The sequence below is a fragment of the Pollachius pollachius genome (assembly GCF_949987615.1).
Source record: "Pollachius pollachius genome assembly, chromosome: 4".
NCBI classification, from domain to species: domain Eukaryota; kingdom Metazoa; phylum Chordata; class Actinopteri; order Gadiformes; family Gadidae; genus Pollachius; species Pollachius pollachius.
Genome location: NC_136937.1, coordinates 1,865,839 through 1,885,800, shown reverse-complemented (window position 1 = coordinate 1,885,800; position 19,962 = coordinate 1,865,839). Strand labels below are relative to the sequence as shown.

At 46.2% G+C, this 19,962-nt stretch overlaps 1 protein-coding gene across 1 annotated transcript; it reads left to right on the top strand.

The window, feature by feature from the left end:
* Nucleotides 1-6,344: 6,344 nt before the first annotated feature.
* On the top strand, nucleotides 6,345-18,867 carry LOC307074605 (NUAK family SNF1-like kinase 1; the record flags this gene model as incomplete). Its single annotated transcript, XM_079734831.1, has 7 exons — nucleotides 6,345-6,867; nucleotides 12,590-12,710; nucleotides 13,079-13,230; nucleotides 14,662-14,727; nucleotides 15,128-15,247; nucleotides 17,138-17,270; nucleotides 17,675-18,867. The coding sequence occupies exons 1-7, from the start codon at nucleotides 6,535-6,537 to the stop codon at nucleotides 18,865-18,867; spliced, it is 2,118 nt and encodes a 705-aa protein (XP_079590957.1). The 5' UTR covers nucleotides 6,345-6,534.
* Nucleotides 18,868-19,962: the final 1,095 nt, after the last annotated feature.

Below are 19,962 nucleotides of genomic sequence, written 5' to 3'. Positions count from 1 at the left end.
CGACATAAGTTCCAAGTGAAGGTGGTGACGTATATCATTCGCGTCGAGAGCAGCGACGAGCTGTAGTTCACAAAGCGGCCTCACACAAAGCCTAACATTATCAAACTTCTTCGTGAAAACTTTAAGTTTTCTTTGCATGAAAAATTATCATTTAAATCCACAAACAACATATGTGTAATCCAGGGCATATAAAGACTGGGACCAGAAAATAATTACTTTCTCTCCATTCATATTTTTCGATCTCATACCTCCCATGGGCTCTATCGGAAGGGGTGTGAATTCACCACTCTATAGGCAACACTTATTTAAATTATACACAGTAAGGACTATCAATGTATAACAACAGTACAGGCAAGGACTATCTATATATTTCTGATGGTTCTCCATATTTAGATCAAGAAGGCAACACATATAATATTATCCTCATCCTCATCCTGGAGGACCTATTCCAGTAAATTTCCGTGCGTGCTAGTGACGTAGCATTTCCGAAGCACGAGCTTTAATGAACTTTAGTTCGTTTCAGTTCACGGTGGCTTCCGGCATTAACGATAGTTATGCAGCAGCCCGATTGCATTTAAATTAATTACAGTAAAATCGCTTCATTACTCAAATAACGTATTAACTCATTCAAGCAAATAGATCCAGTCTCCTCCACTTACCATTGTTTAGTTCACTTTCCAAACGGAAGTCAATTCCAAACTGCTATGCTACTAAGCGGAGCTAGTTAGGATGGCGGGGTCGTCAAAACAAAACATCACAACGCGGCGCATATTCATTAATAGTCACGCTTCCCTTATCCATTTAACATCAAATATATCAGCGAAATATTCCGGTAGTCAGTATTTCATTGAAAAAAGTCAAAGAGTAAAAGTTGGACCGTTCTCCACTACCGGTGACTCAAGGCTGTCACAACACATATCCGGTGGGCGGCTGGCACGCTACTCAAGACGTCTGGGCACTGAGGTCACGAGGACATCAGTCCAGTCAGCCAAAGGAAAACCCTCGAAAGGTTATGTCTGCAGAAGAGGGTAAAGAAAGAGAGGAAAACTTCGAGCAGAGACGGAATGTAATAGCCTATTTGGAATCGTCGTTTTTTTTTGCGATTTACAAGGGGGAGACTTTTTTGGACAGAGAGACTCGCTCAGATGAAAGATGTCATAGAGGAGATTTTGTTCTGATACATGTCAGGGTTTTCTCAAACAACATTCACTAGGGTGAAAGTCAATCGGCCAGCATGCTTTGAGACCGGCCCAGCAGGTGGCTCGAACTGAATGCATCTAGAATTGAATGAATCCTTTGGGCCAGTGGCGGACTCAGACTGTTTGAAGGGCAGGGGCGAGAAAATAATAATAATAATAATCATGTATGATGAAATAGTCCTCCTCATCCTTGATTAAGATTAGCATTAAATTATAAGGAGATCCAGAAGCCAATTAGGCACTTTCTCTCGTATTCACCACTCTAGAGGGCACTTTTTCAACCATGGAGGCACTGTAAGGGCATTAAGAGGGCACTCATTGAGGCACGTTATCGAATTTTCTTGCTCTAGAGGGCTCATCTTCATCATTTATTGTATGAAGGGGCACAAGAGGGCACCCAATCATTTTTTTCACATGTAAAGGGCAGCCAATAAGGCACTTTCTCTCGTATTCGCCACTCTTGAGGGAACTTTTTCAGCCATGGAGCCCCCGCCCCCCGAGTCCGCCACTGCGGTGGGCCTATGTCCCTGTAGGCTAAAGATAGTAGGCCTATATTACAACCAAGCTGAAATTCCCTCTAAACGTTTGGACTTTGTAAAATGTGTTTACATCAGCGCGGTTACTCAAAGAAACACACAAACACAGTTTGCTTTGCATCCTAACAACAGTACAGGCAACAATAGGCTGTCAATATTAAAATCACAGGATTTTCAATGACACAACATGATGACAACAATTTAGGTGAGGAAGAGAAAATTGTCAAAATGTGCGGTTTTATGGGTTGTAGGTCTACTGTACAAATACAATAGATCGGTTGTATTATATTGTATATTATATTGTCTAGAACAGGAGTGTCCAAACTACGGCCCGCCGGCCAACTGCGGCCCGCGGCCCACTTTTTAAAAATATGTTTTTTCTTTTTTTTCTTTTTTTATAATTTTTCTTTTATTTTATTTTTTTGCTTGACTTTATTACATTTCTTAGTAAACTCACTAGGTGGAGCTATTGTTCGAACAAGTCAGGTGACTCCCCATTACAAGAGCAATCAAAGAAAAAAATTCCCGCCCGTAAGAAAAGATGGCAGAACCAAAGAAACGGAAGATCGAAAGTGAGTGCAGAAAATTTCAGCCACGGTGGGAAAATGAATACTTCTTAACAGAAGTCAAGGGGAAGTGTGTCTGTTTAATTTGTAAGGAAAGTGTTACCGTGATGAAGGATTACAATGTAAGAAGACACTATGAAACTAAACATCAGTGCAGCTACATGTCCTATACTGGTGCCGAGCGACAAATTAAAGTGAAACAGATGGCAGCAAGCCTGCAAACTCAACAACAGTTTTTTAGCCGGGCCAACAAAACACAAGAAAGTGCCTCAATGGCTAGCTATGAGGTAGCAAAACTGATTGCACAACATGGGAAACCTTTCTCCGATGGTGAATTTGTAAAGCAGTGTCTCACAAAAGTTGCTGAAATAATGTGCCCTGAGAAAATGCAGGAATTTAACAATGTTAGCATGTCCAGGAACACAGTTGTGCGGAGAATTGAAGACCTATCAGCAAACTTAAGACACCAAGTGTTGGAAAAAGCCTGTGCTTTGGATTTTTATTCAATTGCATGTGACGAGAGCACAGATGCCACCGACACCACTCAGCTATTGATATTTTGAGGGGAGTTGATGACAACTTTTGCACTACGGAGGAGCTGCTTGATCTGAGGAGTTTAAAGGGCACAACAACGGGAACTGACATGTTTGAAGCTGTGTCAAATGCAATTGAGAAGACCGGACTTAAATGGGACAAGATGTGTGGAGTAACAACTGATGGGGCTCCAGCTATGACAGGCGAGCATAAAGGAATGGCCTCTTTTGTGTGCGCAAAGGTCAGAGAGTGTGGAGGCGCCGCTGTTAAAATGCACTGTATCCTCCACCAGGAAGCCCTCTGTGCCAAGACAGTCCAGCTTGGCGATGTGATGAACACGGTTGTGAAAACCGTCAACATTATTAGAGCACGAGGGCTCTACCACAGAGAATTCCAAGCTTTCCTGTCTGATGTAGATGCTGAATACGGGGACCTACTCTACCATTCGGAAGTGCGCTGGCTTAGTCGCGGCGCCGTGCTGAAGCGGTTTTATTCACTGAGGTCGGAAATCGACCAGTTTTTGAAAGAGAAGGACCGACCTCTTCCTGAGCTGAATGACCCTCTTTGGTTGGCAGACCTGGCTGTTTTAGTCGATGTTACAGCCCATCTCAACACACTGAACAAGAGCCTACAAGGAAAAGACCAACTTGTGCCACAACTGTATGCGCACATGAAATCATTCTGTGTCAAGCTCCGTCTCTTTGAGACACAACTACGTAACTTCAATGTTGCGCATTTCCCCACGCTGTTAGAAATCAATGCTGCTTTTCCAGAGGCAAATATTTCTGCTAAAAAGGATAAATACGTGTCTGTGATCGCAACTCTCATGACAGAGTTCAGTCGGCGTTTCCAAGATTTTTCTAAAATTGAAAAAGAAATAAAGCTGTTCTCGACTCCCTTCCTGATGGCCGCAGAAGACGTGCAAGAGAGTCTGCAGATGGAACTGATCGAAATGCAGTGTGATGACCATCTGAAGAATCAGCACCAGCTTCTCTCCCTACCTGACTTCTACCGGAGCTTGGAAAAGGCCAAGTTTCCTATGATGACGCGCCACGCAAAAAGATTGATGAGCCTGTTCGGCTCAACATATATATGTGAGCAAACATTTTCTCTTTTAACCCTGAACAAAAGCAGATTGAGAAGCAAAATGACAGACAGCCATCTCTGTGATGTCCTTCGCATCTCAACCACCAAACTTACGCCGGACCTGCCGGCCATCCTTCAGTCCAAAGCGCAGCATCACTGCTCCCACTGAGTGTAACGCTGTTCCCACTATAGGTGAGTTAAAAATATATTACACAACATTCATATGTTAATACAGTATGAGACAAAAAACAAATGAGAAAAAAAATATGGAAATTACACACGAATGGTACATGTCTACATGTAATATTTATTTTATTTCTTTGCACTTCATTTGAGTTTGTATAGTAATACTTACATGTTACATTTGCTTTTACTTAACAAGTATAGAAAACAATAAGACTGTTGAGTTCACTTTTTGAATGTGAAGAAGTTGTATATTTTCTGCCTTTAATACTTTCTTTTCGAAAACAATGTACCTATGTAAATACTGTTGAAATAGAATTATTTACTTCTCCTCTTTTTAGGGTGTTACAGAGACAGACAGAAAAGCCCTGATTTAACTGGTTAAAAATAATAAATACGTCATCTATAAACAAAGATATAAATGCATCAAGTTATTGTGCTTTCATATGGTTAAAAATGTGTTATTTTTGCCAAGTGCCCCGGCCCGTCGTAGATTTTTCTGTATGTGGCCCTCAGTGAAAAAAGTTTGGATACCCCTGGTCTAGAAAGACAACACAATGGAACACATAAACTCGACGTGTTCAAAGTGTTCGTGATACAAACCACCACTAGATGGCGATATCGAATTACAAAGCACAAGCGGATGACCTTTTTATATCCTATGATTTACTCAAATGTTACTGAAATGTTAAGTTGAGTGGAATAAATGGCTCTAATGTTTACGAAATTCCTAGTATTTCTAGCAGGATACAGTTCACGCCAGGATGAATAACCCTTTGTAAATGTCAGTCATTACTCAATGGGCTGACTTGTAGGTTGGTTTAGCCTGTAATGCTCACTGTATCCAACAGAAGGCGCTGTCTGGTTATGCATTTCTCAAAGGCCAGACGAATATTTAGATGGAGTTTATCATTGGGCTATTACACGTCCAAGTGGTGTACTAAATCTAATAATTGAGTGTTATATGAGATATACACACAATTACATGATCTCTCAAACATTACGGCATTTACATTCATACATGTTACATTTGATTATCCTATAGCCAGGTCTGGATATAGCCGATAACTATCAAGTTAGCCCAGGCCTATGCCATTAATTCTCATAAATGTAAATAGAGCTTGATCAAGACTACAAAGAAGGGATTACCAAACATTTTGATTATGTGTGAGAAGATGAACCGCTGCTCTTCTAAACCATAGATAGAGCCAATCAGACAGTATTCTTTGATCCTATCATCATGTCATTTATACGCTTTGTAACCTGTTTCATCATGCACCGTTTTTCAGGGGTTTCGGGGGAGTTTCTTCGACTGAGTGATCAATTTATAAGTCCGATTTCTGACCGCACCTCCAAACCTTTCCACAAACACCGTTGGAGATTATTTTGTTGCAAATCAAGGTTTACTTCAGGACGATCGAATAAATGTATATGTAGATGTCGTAGCCTACATGCACTGACAGCGTTGTTTGTTGTCGTTATTCGTGTTTGTTACCCATACGTTGTGGATATCCTTCCGGTTTTGACAAGCGATTAAAGAGATACTGAATCGCAAAGAATGACCTGTAAGTAGCCTTACATCTATGTCAATTAGGACCCCTAATGACCCCCCCCCCCTTGCAGATGTAACAATCCCAAGAAGTACACGACAGATTCCATCAGTTAAATGACACCACACACACACACACACACACACACACACACACACACACACACACAAAACACTTGTAGTCACTTCAATAGCATATATATACACATATATATATAGAAAGAGTTATTTCAGTATTATAATATAATAATTATGGTGTAGTAGCTAGGCAATTATATCTGGAATAGGGGTTCCATAATTACGCTAATATGCGTTTCATGCCACAATTACACATCACAATTAGTATCCCACACGCGCACACACACACACACGCACACGCACACACACACACACACACACACACACACACACACACACACACACACACACACACACACACCATGCTAACCCCGCCCCCCAGCCTGCCTCCCCGGGTCCACACCTCTTCTCTCGTGATGCCCGGGTAAGAAAGGGGGCGATGCAGGTCGCGTGAAAGCATCATCAAAACAGCAGCTCATAGCGAGCGATCACAGACCCCCTCTCACACACACACACACACACACACACACACACACTGGCTCCTGTCAGGCCAGCTGTACAGAGTTAGTGTTGCAGCGTGGCACGCGACTGCCTTCATGATCCACGACGCCGGCTTGCTGGCGCGCGACGTTTCTATTTACAAAACGCATCCGACCACGTTTTGACGGCGTCAGCGGAATCGTCATCACCAGGCAAGGCGCACAAAGGAGACGACGCCTTCCTCTACGGTAGTGTGTCCCCGCGGTGTTTCGTTTCCTCGGGGGTTGATCAGGCGTCCCGCCGGGTTTCCCGTCCCTAGACCGATGATCACAATGGAAACCCTGGCCCACCACCACCAGTCGCGACGCCGCTCCAGCGCTGCCTCCACCGTGTCCGAGGCTGGATCCACCGGTCCCGAGTTAACGCAGACCTGGACGGATCTGGACCACCCTCTACCTGTCGACTACCCCGGGCTGGACGACTGCTCTTCCGCCACCCTGGAAGAGGGGGGCCGGTGGTCCAGCGTCGGCGGCAGCGGCGTGAAGAAACACAACCACAAGCATAACCTGAAGCACCGCTACGAGCTGCTGGAAACCCTGGGCAGAGGCACCTACGGCAAGGTGAAGAAGGCGATAGAGAGGCACACCGGACGAGTGGTGAGTGCGCTGTGCATGCTGCGGTTCTGCACGGTTGACGTTGAAAGCTCGATGATGTGTGAGGTAAAGTTGCGTTGTAACGTTGTTACATTGTACAGCTTTGCTCTGCACTTGACGCTGCCTTCCCATTGAACCGTCCTTCTAACCGTTGAGAGTTCAGAAGACGAATAGAGTGGGAATAAAAACAAAAAAAAATATGTATCGCATCCCCTGGATCTGCATATTGGTTCCGTTATTGATTAGTAGAATGTGATTTACTCCCGTCTCTGCGGGCGATGCGTTAATGGAAACACCCCGAGGTCATAAATGTGTAGTTGGAACAAAAAAGGGGAAATAGCCCCCTGGGTTCAGCAAACACCTCTGCCTTTTATATGAAGGTGAGGATTGTGCTACGGGGAGAAGTGTCACACACACACAAACACACACACACACACAGAAAAGCACACACACAAACACACAATGAAATACCAAAGCAGGATCTTGCATGTGAGAATGTGTGTGTGTATGTGTGTATTCCTTTCCTAGTCTGCATAACACATAGGTGTAAAGGAAAGAGGTTGTTAGGGGGAAGGTGTAGCACAGGAGTGCAGACACCGACCCCCCCCCCGCTCACAGACAAATACACATAATCCCTCACAAACACACAGAGACACACAGACACACACACACACACACACACACACACACACACACACACACACACACACACACACACACACACACACACACAATATTCGAGACATCAGTCTGGTGTCATAACAATATTGTAATAGGTAATAGGACTTCAATTTAGATATGTTGCATAAAAAATGTTGCATTTACATAATCATGTCCGTATATTTGTTATGATTAACCTAGCTTAATATTTCCTCATGCATGATAAATAAATAAATAATTTGATCTTGGGTGTATTGGGTTCAAACGTAGAAGTCAACAGCATTCACAGGAAGTCCTCACAAATGTGTTCTGAAAAGGCAGCTTAAAGGTAAAAGCATTCCTCCATTTAACCATAGGCGTCGATCCCGCCAGGTACGCTGGGGACGCGTCCCCACCAGATTTCATCAAGATTCATTTTGTACCCACCACTTGTAAAAAAAAAAAAAAAAATCGAGTTGAATTATTATGGATTATTACACGGGTCTTCTCAATGCCGTGGAACGCTCCGTACACTTGCATGGGCTCTTCTATTTCTCTGCTGATCAACACTACGAATGCTGGTAACATATAAATTGTAAAAAGACACACCATGTGAAGTCATTTTTTCGTTTTGGTACGTAGCCGTGTAATAAGCGGGATAATGTATAGAACGTTGCCGGTCATTATCGTAATTAAGCCCCTGTCGGGGCTAATTTTCCCGATAATGACCGGCGTTCTATACATTATCCCTTACTTATTACACGGCTCTTCTCAATGCTGTAGACTGCTCCATTCACTTGCATGGGCCTTCCTAACGATCAGCTGTCAATTATTTTTGATTATTACATGGCTCTTATCAATGCAGTGGAATGCTCATGTCCAGCATATTTGACCGCTGTCAAGGAAAGTGTTTTTTTTGCCTCTGATTCACGACATCTGTATCACTCCGCAGTCTGGTAACTTATCAACCCCAGCGTATTCGGTTGCTAAGCGACTTCAACGACTTTGGCGAACTATTGCTCTGCTGATCAACGCTACGTATGATAACAAATACATTGGAAAAATACATACTGTGTGAAGTTATTTTTTCGATTTGGCAAGTAGCCATTACTAATAATACCAATACTGATGATGAGGCATCAGACAATCAAGTAATTTTAGCCTGAATACATAGGTAAAGACACCAGAGCAGGTTGCTAGTACCATGGACAGTATCAGGACGATAACCTGTTGAACTAAATGGATGTGGTAGGCTACACCACGGGATGCATCTGCAGACCACTGCCATATAAATAAAGGTTTGCTGGTGCTGTGGCAAGGTCTTTTGTGGTTTTTGCACCCAAGTGGTCGGCTGTTTTAACTTGCAATTGATAGTCGGTGGAGTCAGTCTCTTGTTAACACAAAGTGACTTTTGGTCATTCTTGCTTTGCTTGAATTCTGGAATAATTGTGGGGGGGAGTGCATGAGTTTTGGTCAGAATGCCTGATGTAGGTTTTGATGGAATGCGTGTTGTGAATTGAGAACAGCCAGCTCATGATGTGATACAGCGTTCAGCTGTGCAACAAATATTTTTTTCTTTTTCAATCTTGATGACTTTTGTAGTGCTGTGTGTAGCCACACGTTTGGCCCTTCTGAACTTAAACACGCAGTTGATTTCCTTTCCTAGCTCCTCTTGTTTGTGTTGTTATCTTAGCCATGTCATGTCACGTTGTCACCATTGGATACATGGAGCAGAACATAGTGGGTCATTTGTCCGATGCTTTTTGGAAACGCTTTCTTCATAAAACGTGCCAGACAGATTTTGTATACATTTTATTCCTTAGTAATTAGCTATATTGGGTATGCCGTCTTTCAGAACCTTTCATTACCGGCACTAAAGAGAGAAAAAAGAGTGCATCCTCATTGTACCCAGCACTTCTGAAAATGCACTTCCGAATGCGTCTGTCCCCAGCACATTTCATTTCTCCATTAACATAAGCTGGTTTAAACGGCGTTGGCTATAAGAGTAGCGCGCTAAGCTGAACAACCAATCAAAACATCCTCTGGTGAAACAGTGTGAGCTCACATTAATGAGCGCTTCCACCTACACTCCAGCTCCTGTCTGCCTGATCAGTGTGTGTGTGTGTGTGTGTGTGTGTGTGTGTGTGTGTGTGTGTGTGTGTGTGTGTGTGTGTGTGTGTCTGTGTGTCTGGGCGTGTGCTGCGAACGCCTCACAGGGTCACACTTGACGCCTGTCGGGGAGTTATCTGACATGGCAGCTGCCGTATGCGGGGACAGCGCCTCGAGTTACCTCTCACAATGACTTACATCTGTAGCGAGCATCAAACGCAGCGTATCAGTAGCTGTCTGTATGCGGGGTGAGGCCGGACGGAAGGCTTAACTCGAGCACAGCTATGTACAGCTCGAAGCTCCGCCAGGAGGTAGCATTAAGTGGAAGTCAGGCTAATTGGACGAGGCTGAATGCGCGGTTCCCAAAGTGCTCTTCCCGGCTTGTGTTGTCTTTTCTAATGGCGGTTTAAACGCTGGAATGTTTTTCTTATCCACTCAGTGTTATAGCTCTTTAATGAGTTCCCTCTGAGTCTTGATGTCTGGGTGGTATGAACGTTGGAAGCCATGAGCGTGTACACTTTCTAACAGGTTCAGCTCAAGTGGAGCCGACTTTTTAATTAGCTAGCTAGGTTTCTGCTTACAAAAAGGTATTAAACCTGGTGTGAGATTGTGATTAAAATTGTATCAAACAGGCTCACTAAGTCCCTTTGGTTTTGGGACACAGTTACAGTCAATTCGACATTTACAACGAACTGTTTGTTTTCTTCTAAATACCATACTTTGTCATTTACCACATGAGCTTATGATGCTGAGTCGTTTGGCCATCGTCTTGACTTATCTAAAAGGTTATTACATAATCCGCTGATATGGCTAGACGGCCACGGAAATGAGCCCTTGAGTCGAATAATGTAGAGCAATATTTTCCCTTCCTGCACTTTGTCACCCAATGTCCTAAAAAGGAGTGAGTTGAATGATGTGTCTGATAAAATATGGAACAGTACACTTTACTCAGCAATTCTTCCTTTCGGCATTCTTTGACTGCCATTTCCTTTTTTCCGCATTCCTGTCTCAAACCCTTTTAAAAGCCCGGAAACAATCCCACATATAAGTATGTTCCCAAATAGATTAAATAGTTTGGTTTTCCTCAGCTTCCACCTGTATTGTAAGATTCCTGCTCATGACTCATGGGAAAGTGGGGAAGGAAGCATTGTAATTCTTTGTTTGACTTAATAATTCAGGGTAACTTCTTATGTTAAATCCCCTCTGGATTCATTGTTTTAAAGGGAATGTCCAAACCAAGTTGCTTGGCAAGAGATAAAGAAATGAATGGCTAATGCAATTTTCCAACAGTGTCTCATTAGTTTAGTGACCTCATTAAAAGTCGAGCTGTAAGCAGCTAATTGTGGATCTTATCTCCTTCTTCTCTTAAGGAATATAGCAACACTTTCATCATTTATTCAGATGCATGCCACTAACGAGCAGGTTTAAGGCTACATCGGGGCTCAAAACCAGAGCCTTTCACCAAAACCCAGCCTATAACCACATCTGCATCCAGCCTCCCTATAGAGCGTCCAGAGTCTCATCACTGTAGTCTCAGGGCCAGGAAACCTTCTGCGACGCCGGTTGGAAGGAGGACAACAAGTATTGGTGTTGTGAACGGTGCGTCAGTATAGGGGCGTGGTACCGAGCGGTTGGCTTCAGGCGCTCACACAGAGACCTCAGGGCCTCTAGGTCTGCTGGCACTAATGGAACATCTATTAATAACTGGCTCGGATAAGTCTGTCTCCAGAGTGCTGTGCTCCATTCCGTGGACCGCCGTAGAAAAAGGAAAAAAACAAGGGTTTACTTTTTTTGTTTTGTTTTTCCTCCAAGGTTGTGAGGGCAACCCTCATCCATTTTTCAAAGTAAAAGTTGGGTCACGTCAGAAAACAGACTTTGGTCTACTTAGTTGTTCTATTTTGTTTGTTTGCACAGACGGCCTGGACACTCACTCTGTTTGTGTGTGTGTGTGTGCGTGTGTGTGTGTGTGTGTGTGGGGGGGGGTTATAGTGGTGAAGGCTGGGCTATTTTTGGAATGCATTTCTGGGCAATTGTAACGATTTAAGAGAAAGCCGTGCCCATGAACACTTCGGAACTAAAGGCCCCCCTACCCTAGTACAGGGTGACCTTTGAACTTGAAGGGGTCGGTAATCAAACGCTCCGCTGGAGACCTTGTCCTTCTTTTATTTTCCTTCTTGACCTTGTGCTCCCGGCCGTACGCCAGCAGACGGGACCAGGCGGGTCTTGTCAGTGTGTCACCCCAGCAGTGATTCGCTGTATTATCGATCGGCCAGCGTGAGCACCAGGGCTTGTCAAGACTGAAACTGAGAAACTGAAAATTGATTTTTTTTAGAAGAACTCTCTTGAGGTACATTTTTTCCAATGTTATGAATATTCAATCTTCTTATTTTTGCGACATAAATATTTTCATGCAAAGACTTGTGTGGAAATGCCAGAAACTGTACTTTGCTTCTGAATGAACTATACAAGATAAACAATTAATTATTCAATGATTAACTCTTTTATAGATACCTATAAAAGTGTAAAATGCAAAGTGCTTAACTGCTGTCTCTCTCTTTCTCTCTCCCACCCTCCTTCCCTACCTCTCTCTCTGCCCCTCTCCCCCTCCCCCCTTCTACGCACTCTCTCTCTCTACCCCGTCTCTCTCTCTCCCTCCCTCCCTCTTTCTCTCTCTCCCTCCCTCCCTCCCCCCACCTCTCTCTCTCTCTCTTTCTCTCTCCCTCCCTCTTATCTCTCTCTCTCTTTCCCTCTTATCTCTACCTCTCTCTCCCTCCCTCCCTCCCTCCGCCCACCTCTCTCTCTCTTTCCATCTTATCTCTACCTCTCTCTGTTTCTCTCTCTCTCCCTCCCTCTTATCTCTACCTCTCTCTTTCCCTCTTATCTCTACCTCTCTCTCCCTCCCTCCCTCCCTCCGCCCACCTCTCTCTCTTTCCATCTTATCTCTACCTCTCTCTCTCTCTCTCTCTCTCTCTCCCAGGTGGCCATTAAGTCCATCAGGAAGGAGAAGATCAAGGATGAGCAGGACATGGTCCACATCCGACGGGAGATTGAGATCATGTCGGCCCTCCGTCACCCCCACATCATCTCCATCTACGAAGGTAGGGGGACACGCCTGTGTGTGTGTGTGTGTGTGTGTGACTGTTAGCTGGAGGCTCCTGTGTGTCTGCCTGTGCATGTGTGTTTGTGAGGGATGCCAAAAAGTGAAAAGGTCCAAAAATCCCACAGATTCAGCAAATATTATGTGTAAACGTCATCCAGGATTGAAAAGTTACTGGGTTTGATCCCCAATGTCCACACCCTTCCAACCCCCGACCCTTCTCCTTAATAACTCATATCCAAAACACACTCTGGGCTGCTTTGGATAAAAGTGGTCTGATAAACGCACTATTTCACAACCTTAGCTTAAACGTCTCCCTCTCTCTCCTCTCCTCTCCCATCTCTCCCCCCTCCCTCCCCCGCTCGCCAGTGTTCGAGAACAAGGACAAGATCGTCATCGTGATGGAATACGCCAGCAAGGGCGAGCTCTATGACTACATCAGCGAGAGGCGTCGCCTGGGCGACCGCGAGACGCGACACTTCTTCCGGCAGATCGTCTCGGCCGTCCATCACTGTCACAAGGTACCACGGAAACGCCGCGCTACGCTAGCACGGCGGTGCTGCTGCTGCTAAAGTTAGCTCGCTATTCTCGCGTTAAAGACGTTTTCATTTGATTAAAGCATCTTATTAGGTCTGGTTGAATGGTTGAATCAGAATGTTTTGTGAAAATCTATTATTTTACATGATATAAGTGTTTAAGAGTAAAATAAAGTTACTATTGTGCGCTTTAATTCAGTTGGTAAGTTTAATGAAAACTAAAATTGTTATTTTTATGGAGCCCATATTTCTGTTGGTTTATGTTGGTGGAGAGGCTAAACTTCTTAATTAAATGTCTAAATAAATGAACGGTAAAATCGAAAGTCAAATATGATTTTGGGGGTGTGTCTGGTCTCTTAGGAGCCTCAAATCTGTCTCTAACGATGACCGTTTCCTCAGACGTACACCCCTATTTCCTCTGGTTCCCACCTATGACCCCATTCCTACGTCATCTCTGTATATTTATTCCTTATGAAGTGTTTTACTCCACCTGTTTCCTTTGCCCGCCCTGCATGAGGCAGTTCCTGGACCTACATCCCTGTTCTCTCTCTCCTTTCCTCTTCCCTTCCTCCTCCTCCTCCTCCCCCGCCCACTCCTCCACCCCCCCTCCTCCACTCTCTCCTCCTTCTCCACCTCCTCCTCCTCCTCCTCCTCCTCCACCTCCTCCTCCACCTCCTCCTCCTCCTCCTCCTCCCCCTCCTCCCCCCCTCCTCCTCCTCCTCCTCCTCCTCCACCCCCTCTGTGTTTCCGCTTGCTCTCCTTCCTGTCACTCGGACGCAACAGAGGAACTGGTTTCCTCTCAGCTGGAAGGGGGAGGGGCTTGTTGTGCGAGGCATTTTCACCATGACACACACACACACACACACACACACACACACACAACACACACACACATACGCCTACACACGTACAGACACTCAATTCAAGGATGTCACCAGCAGCTGAGTGGCCCGGCCCCTTCAGTCACTTAAAACTTTGTGTGTGTGCGTGTGTGTGTGTGTGTGTGTGTGCCTTTGCCTTCAGTTAATTGTGTCGTGTTCATATAGACGGACTGTGTCCCATTTTGCCATCTGTCACCTTTCCTTAAGCTGTACCTAAAATAAATCAGATGTCCCATCATGCATTGCATGTGTGTGTGAGGGACAATGTGGCTCTGTGGCCGCAAGCATTTGCTTACCTCGGTGCCCCTCTTAATGTGGAGCAGTGGTTTCACTGTTTCCCATGAGGTCACTTCCTCAGCACGAACCCCAGTTTGTTTATTGTCAGCTGTTTATAGGTGAGCCGGCTCTCTGAAGTTCCCCAGGTGATGTCACCCCCGGTAGCGGCACGAGAAGATGACGTCTGCTTTGTTTTTCCATTGTGTTTGTCGTGTTTTTCAAAATAAAAGCGTGTGCGGTTTCTGGTCTTGCGTTGCAGAACGGCGTTGTACACAGAGATCTGAAACTAGAGAACGTGCTTCTGGATGAGAACTGTAACATTAAGGTGAGGTGCTCTTCCCGCTGTCAGCTAAAGTTTCTTGTACCTTGACCCTGGAGCTATGTGGCTCTGATCCAAAGAGGCTGTGGCCACTCACGCACACATGCACAAACATGTTGTACTTCTTTTCCTAGGTTGTTCGAGAATAAGGAATCGGGAAAATGCAAATTTCAACCTCGGAAAATGCAAATTTGAAACTGAGAAAATGTTAATGAATGATGTCATTATTATTGTCTTTCTTTAAAAGGATTTCATTGAAAAGCAAACAAATGTGCATGTTTTGATTTTGTCAAACCAAAAGGGACAAACAATACCATCCACGGCACTGTTTTACGGCGGAAACCATGTCTATCGTCCTGGTTTTACAACCCTCACCCTTAAGGTCATTCTGCGTTCCTCCCCCCAGATTGCAGACTTCGGCCTTTCCAACCTGTACCACAAGGACAAGTTCCTCCAGACCTTCTGTGGCAGCCCTCTCTACGCATCCCCCGAGATCGTCAACGGACGGCCCTACCACGGCCCTGAGGTACGATTCCCCTGCTCACCGTGCCCTTAAGCAAGGCGTTCCCGAACCTTGCTCATGCCATCAGCCGCCTCTGTGGAGCTGCCGTTCTACCAGGACCCATCGAGCAGTCAGTGAAGTCAAATAAGCAATATGTTCTCATCTCTGTGCTACGTGAGGTCATTTCTCTATCTATATTGGAAACTCTATATGAGGAATAAGATGGAGATGTGTCTTCTCGTTTTCTATGGGGTGCTCAGCGACAATAATACGACGAAAGCACATTGATGTGGTTTTTCAACACAGTAACCTCCCCTTCTCAGTCTTTAAACCTAATAGGTTTTATTGCTAACAATCAAATTCACTTGTAACTAATAATTGATTTCATGAGTTTGAGTATGACTTCATTAGTAACTAGCTTAGCAGTTGAAATACAAATGCATACAACCATAACTTTTAGAGACAATATATTGTGGCCATGTCATGACCCACTTGGGCCTGCAATGTGCCACTTATGGCACGCCAGCCACCGATTGAGAACCACTGGCCTTTTAGACCAACATGTATCAAAAAAAATTAAACTTCCAGTACGCAAGCATGCCTGCCTGAAACGTACAGAGAGAGAGAGACTGAGAGGGAAAGAAAGAGAGAGAGAGACACACAAACACACACATGCACACACACACACAAACACGCACACACAGAGTGAGACAGAGTGAGAGTGAGAGAGAGAGAGTGAGACACACAGAGAAAGTGAGACCGAGAGAGAGAGACACAGAGAGTAAGAGAGAGACACACACACACAGACAGAGAGGGTGAGACACCGAGAGAAGGGGGGAGAAAGAGGAAGGAAGGAAGGAACTGGACCACTTCATCAGGGACTCTCCACGACCCATAATTATCCTCAGTGAGATGAAGCACATGGCCTTATTGGAAGGCCTACATTCTCAGCCCGTGTACCTCCATGTTGTTTCCCATAGCGGAGCCCTGATCTGAAATTAGAAGCAGGCTCTTGGATACAGATCAGACCACAGTATCTGATGGATGAAATTGGGTTTCTTCGACCGAGAAACCATCACAGGGGTCAAACTACCCAAGATTTATGTGTGTGTGTGTGTGTGTGGGGGGGGTGACAGTGTGCATGGGTGGGTAGACTAAATTGAACTTTAACATATTGTCCCAGCCGGTAGGAAGTCTACTTATTCGGGGTTGGGCCACGCACACACACACACACGCAAACGCACACACACACCAGCAACATGTAGACCTATGGATTCCTGAAACTTGGCCAATTGGGCGGAAAAATGTTAATCACCCATCACCTAGCCATCAGTACCTCTGAAAATCTTGCATAGACACACACATATACACACACGCATGCACACACACACACGCACACACACTGCTTCCCATGAAGTGCAACAGGGGAGTGGACTTCCCTCGTTTTTTTATTCCTTTTGTTTCAAAACCGAGACACTGATGCTGATGATAAAAATTCAGTTATGAAACACACTCTCACACACACACACACACACAAACACACGCACACACGAACACACACACACACACACACACACACACACACACACACACAGGTTTGTAGCTGGCTCGGCCAAGACAAACAAGTAAGGCAGAATCTATGAGGTGGGGGAGCCGCCAGTGGGAATTGGCCTCAGATGATCTGTAGATACTGAGAATAAAACCCAGTGAGTAATGGTTAGGAGGGTTTTATGTGATTAAAATAATACATAGATGTTTCATATGATTCGTAGAGAAAGTAATAACATTCTCTTCCACAATTTGAAGGATTAATTTTGAGGGTACTTTACTCCCCCTAGTGGTCGATAAATAAAATAATGCTGCTTTAACCTGCAAAGTCTCATTTTGTACATGCTGTGCGCGCGTCGTCTCCAGGTGGACAGTTGGGCCCTGGGAGTGCTCCTCTACACACTGGTCTATGGAACCATGCCTTTTGACGGGGGGGACCACATCAAACTCATCCAGCAGATCAGCAATGGGGACTACAAGGAGCCCACCCAGTCGTCAGGTAACATCAGACAATACCCGTCCTCTTCCTTCTAACCATCTTGTTACAATTTCAGTATGGATGTCTAGTAAAGTGCCCATCTTCAAATCCCTCCTAAAGACTAATTTCTATGCTCTTGCATTTAACTCCATAAAAATGAGATTGTCTAGTGTGTCCTTTTGTGCCTTTAATTGTTTTTATTTGGTTTGTTTTATAACTAGTTAGTTGAATTGTACAGCACTTTGGTCAACTGTTGTTTTTAAAGGGCTCTATAATAAACTCGAACTTGAACTTGGTTAAAGGGTATGATTGTTAACTTTGAAAAGCAAGCTCTGAGCGACTTGCCTTGCCGTTGGAAGCCACGGTGTTTCTAGTGTGCAACGATTCTCTCCGACGGCTCCTTGAACCCTCGTCTTCTCGCTCAGACGCCCGCGGGCTGATCCGCTGGATGCTGATGGTGAACCCCGAGCGGCGCGCCACGGTGGAGGACATCGCCAACCACTGGTGGGTCAACTGGGGCTGGAAGAGCAGCGTGTGTGACTGCCGGGGCCCTCCCAGCCAGGGCTCCCCGATGCTGGCCCGCTTCATCGACTGGCAGAGCCGCGCGCCAGGCGCAGCCGTCGGGCCGGACCCCGCGCCGTCCCCCGGCTCCTCCTACGTCGGCCGCAGACTCAAGAAGCCGACCAGGCCGGAGGCCGAGGGCGGGCCGCGCCACCCCACCGCCGCGGGGGAGGACAAGCAGGCGCTGAAGAGGCCCAAGAGCATCCTGAAGACCAGGGCGTCGGACCACCGGTCCCAGAGCCTGGGGGAGCTGGAGCTGCGGCGGACCCTGCACTTCACCGACGGGGACGCCCGCTTCCGGGAGGGCGAGGTCGGGATGGAGGACGAGGACGAGGACGACGAAGACGAGGACGATGAGGAGGATGAAGACCACGGCAGTCTGGGCGGCTCCCCGGCGAAGATGGTGCCCATGCTGCCGAAGAAGGGCATCCTGAAGAACAGCCAGCAGAACCACCTGCTACTACAGCAGCAGCAGCAGCAGCAGAGAGAGTCCGGCTACTACTCCTCCAGCGAGCGCAGCGACTCCTCCGAGCCACAGGGGGGCGGCGCCGCCGTGGCCATGACGCCGGCCGCCAGCTCGCCGTCCAAGAGGGGCGCGGGGAGGAAGGGCATCCTGAAGCGCAACGGCAAGTTCTCCTCCAACACCCACCACCGGGACGGCAAGACCTGCTCCACAGCGTTCCGCTCTGACTCCGCCAGCGGCCGGGGCGGGGAGGCGGGGCTGTCGCGCAGCCAGAGCCGGCCCTCCGGCTTCATCTCCGAGGACATGCCGAGCCTCCCGGGGGCGTCCTTCGGGGGGCTGGACTGGCCCCCCGGGTCCCCCCGGCCCAGCATCAGGGGCTGCCTGTCGGCCGAGGACCTGCTGCAGCCGGCCGGGTTCCGGGGCCTCCAGGGGCCCGCCCAGGGGCCGTTCCACGGGGGGAAGGTGAGCCAGGGGACCCAGTCGCCTGGCTCCCCGGGGGAGAACGGGAGCTTCTCTCTGCTGGGGGACATGGACGACGTGACGCAGGTGTACCAGCAGGCGCTGGACATCAGCTGTGCCATGAGGGAGACCTAGACCCCAGGGGGTGTGTGTGGGGGGGGGGGGGGTGGATTGGACTGCCGTGCACACACTAACACACACACACACACACACAAACACAAAGAGGCGTATAAAGAGCTATCTTTTAAAGGGAGGCTGTCACAGAAACAAGCACAACCCTTCACCAGTAACCATTGAAACCCCATTCTACTGGTTTCTTTTCTGGTGTCAGAGTGAACTGCTAAAAGTGTTACGATATACACACATGATGATTTCAACCGAACAATCTACGTCTTTACACTGGTAAAGAACTGGTAAAGAATCCTGACCCTGTTTTTGGAAAACTCCAGTCTGACCTCTGAACTCTCCATCCCACTCTCCCCATTAAGGACAGATGTCGTCTGAAAGCACTGAAATCAAAGTTACTGTCCCACCCGTCAAGTCTCCACAAACCATTTGGCACATCACGGAGAATACCCGTAGAATTACTGCTAAGGCTTTACACGTGTACACTATTTATTGATCTGTTTGTTTAGGAACCCCTTTTTCCGAACATATTTCCTCATGGAATACTTATTGTTGGGGAAGGTGAGGAGTAGAGGAAATGTATTTGTTGAGTGAACTGCCAAACAGATCTAGAATGTGTCTCTATGCTCGACGTTACAGCATTTAATTTATAGCGATAAGAGAATAGTAGTTGCTATGGAGTCTCTTTTGATTTTTTTGTATTTGTGCAGTTGGTTTGTTAAGAAAAAACCAACAGTAAAAGGTTGGTTTTCTTCTAGGTCTGCTCACTTGAAGAAATTCAATGTCGGGAGAGTTATCGTATATAGACTTGCATAAGCAGGAAAGTTCTTCGGTTACATAAATGTTTTGTTTTGACTATAGGAGGGAGTGTGGAGAGAGCCGCTGTTGACTCAGTGTCAAGGTTAATCGCTTTCGCGATCCGTGTTGATTAAAAGGAAGTGCCCGTCCAGGGAACGCCATCCAGCCCATTCCGTTCCAGACGGACTCTAATGCACGACCACTGTTGGCTTAGTGTAGAGGTGGAGCTCCCAGGTTAAGAACGTAAAAGTCCCCCACTAACCCCCGAGCCATTAGTTGTGTAAGTAATGGAATTTGGCCCAGATG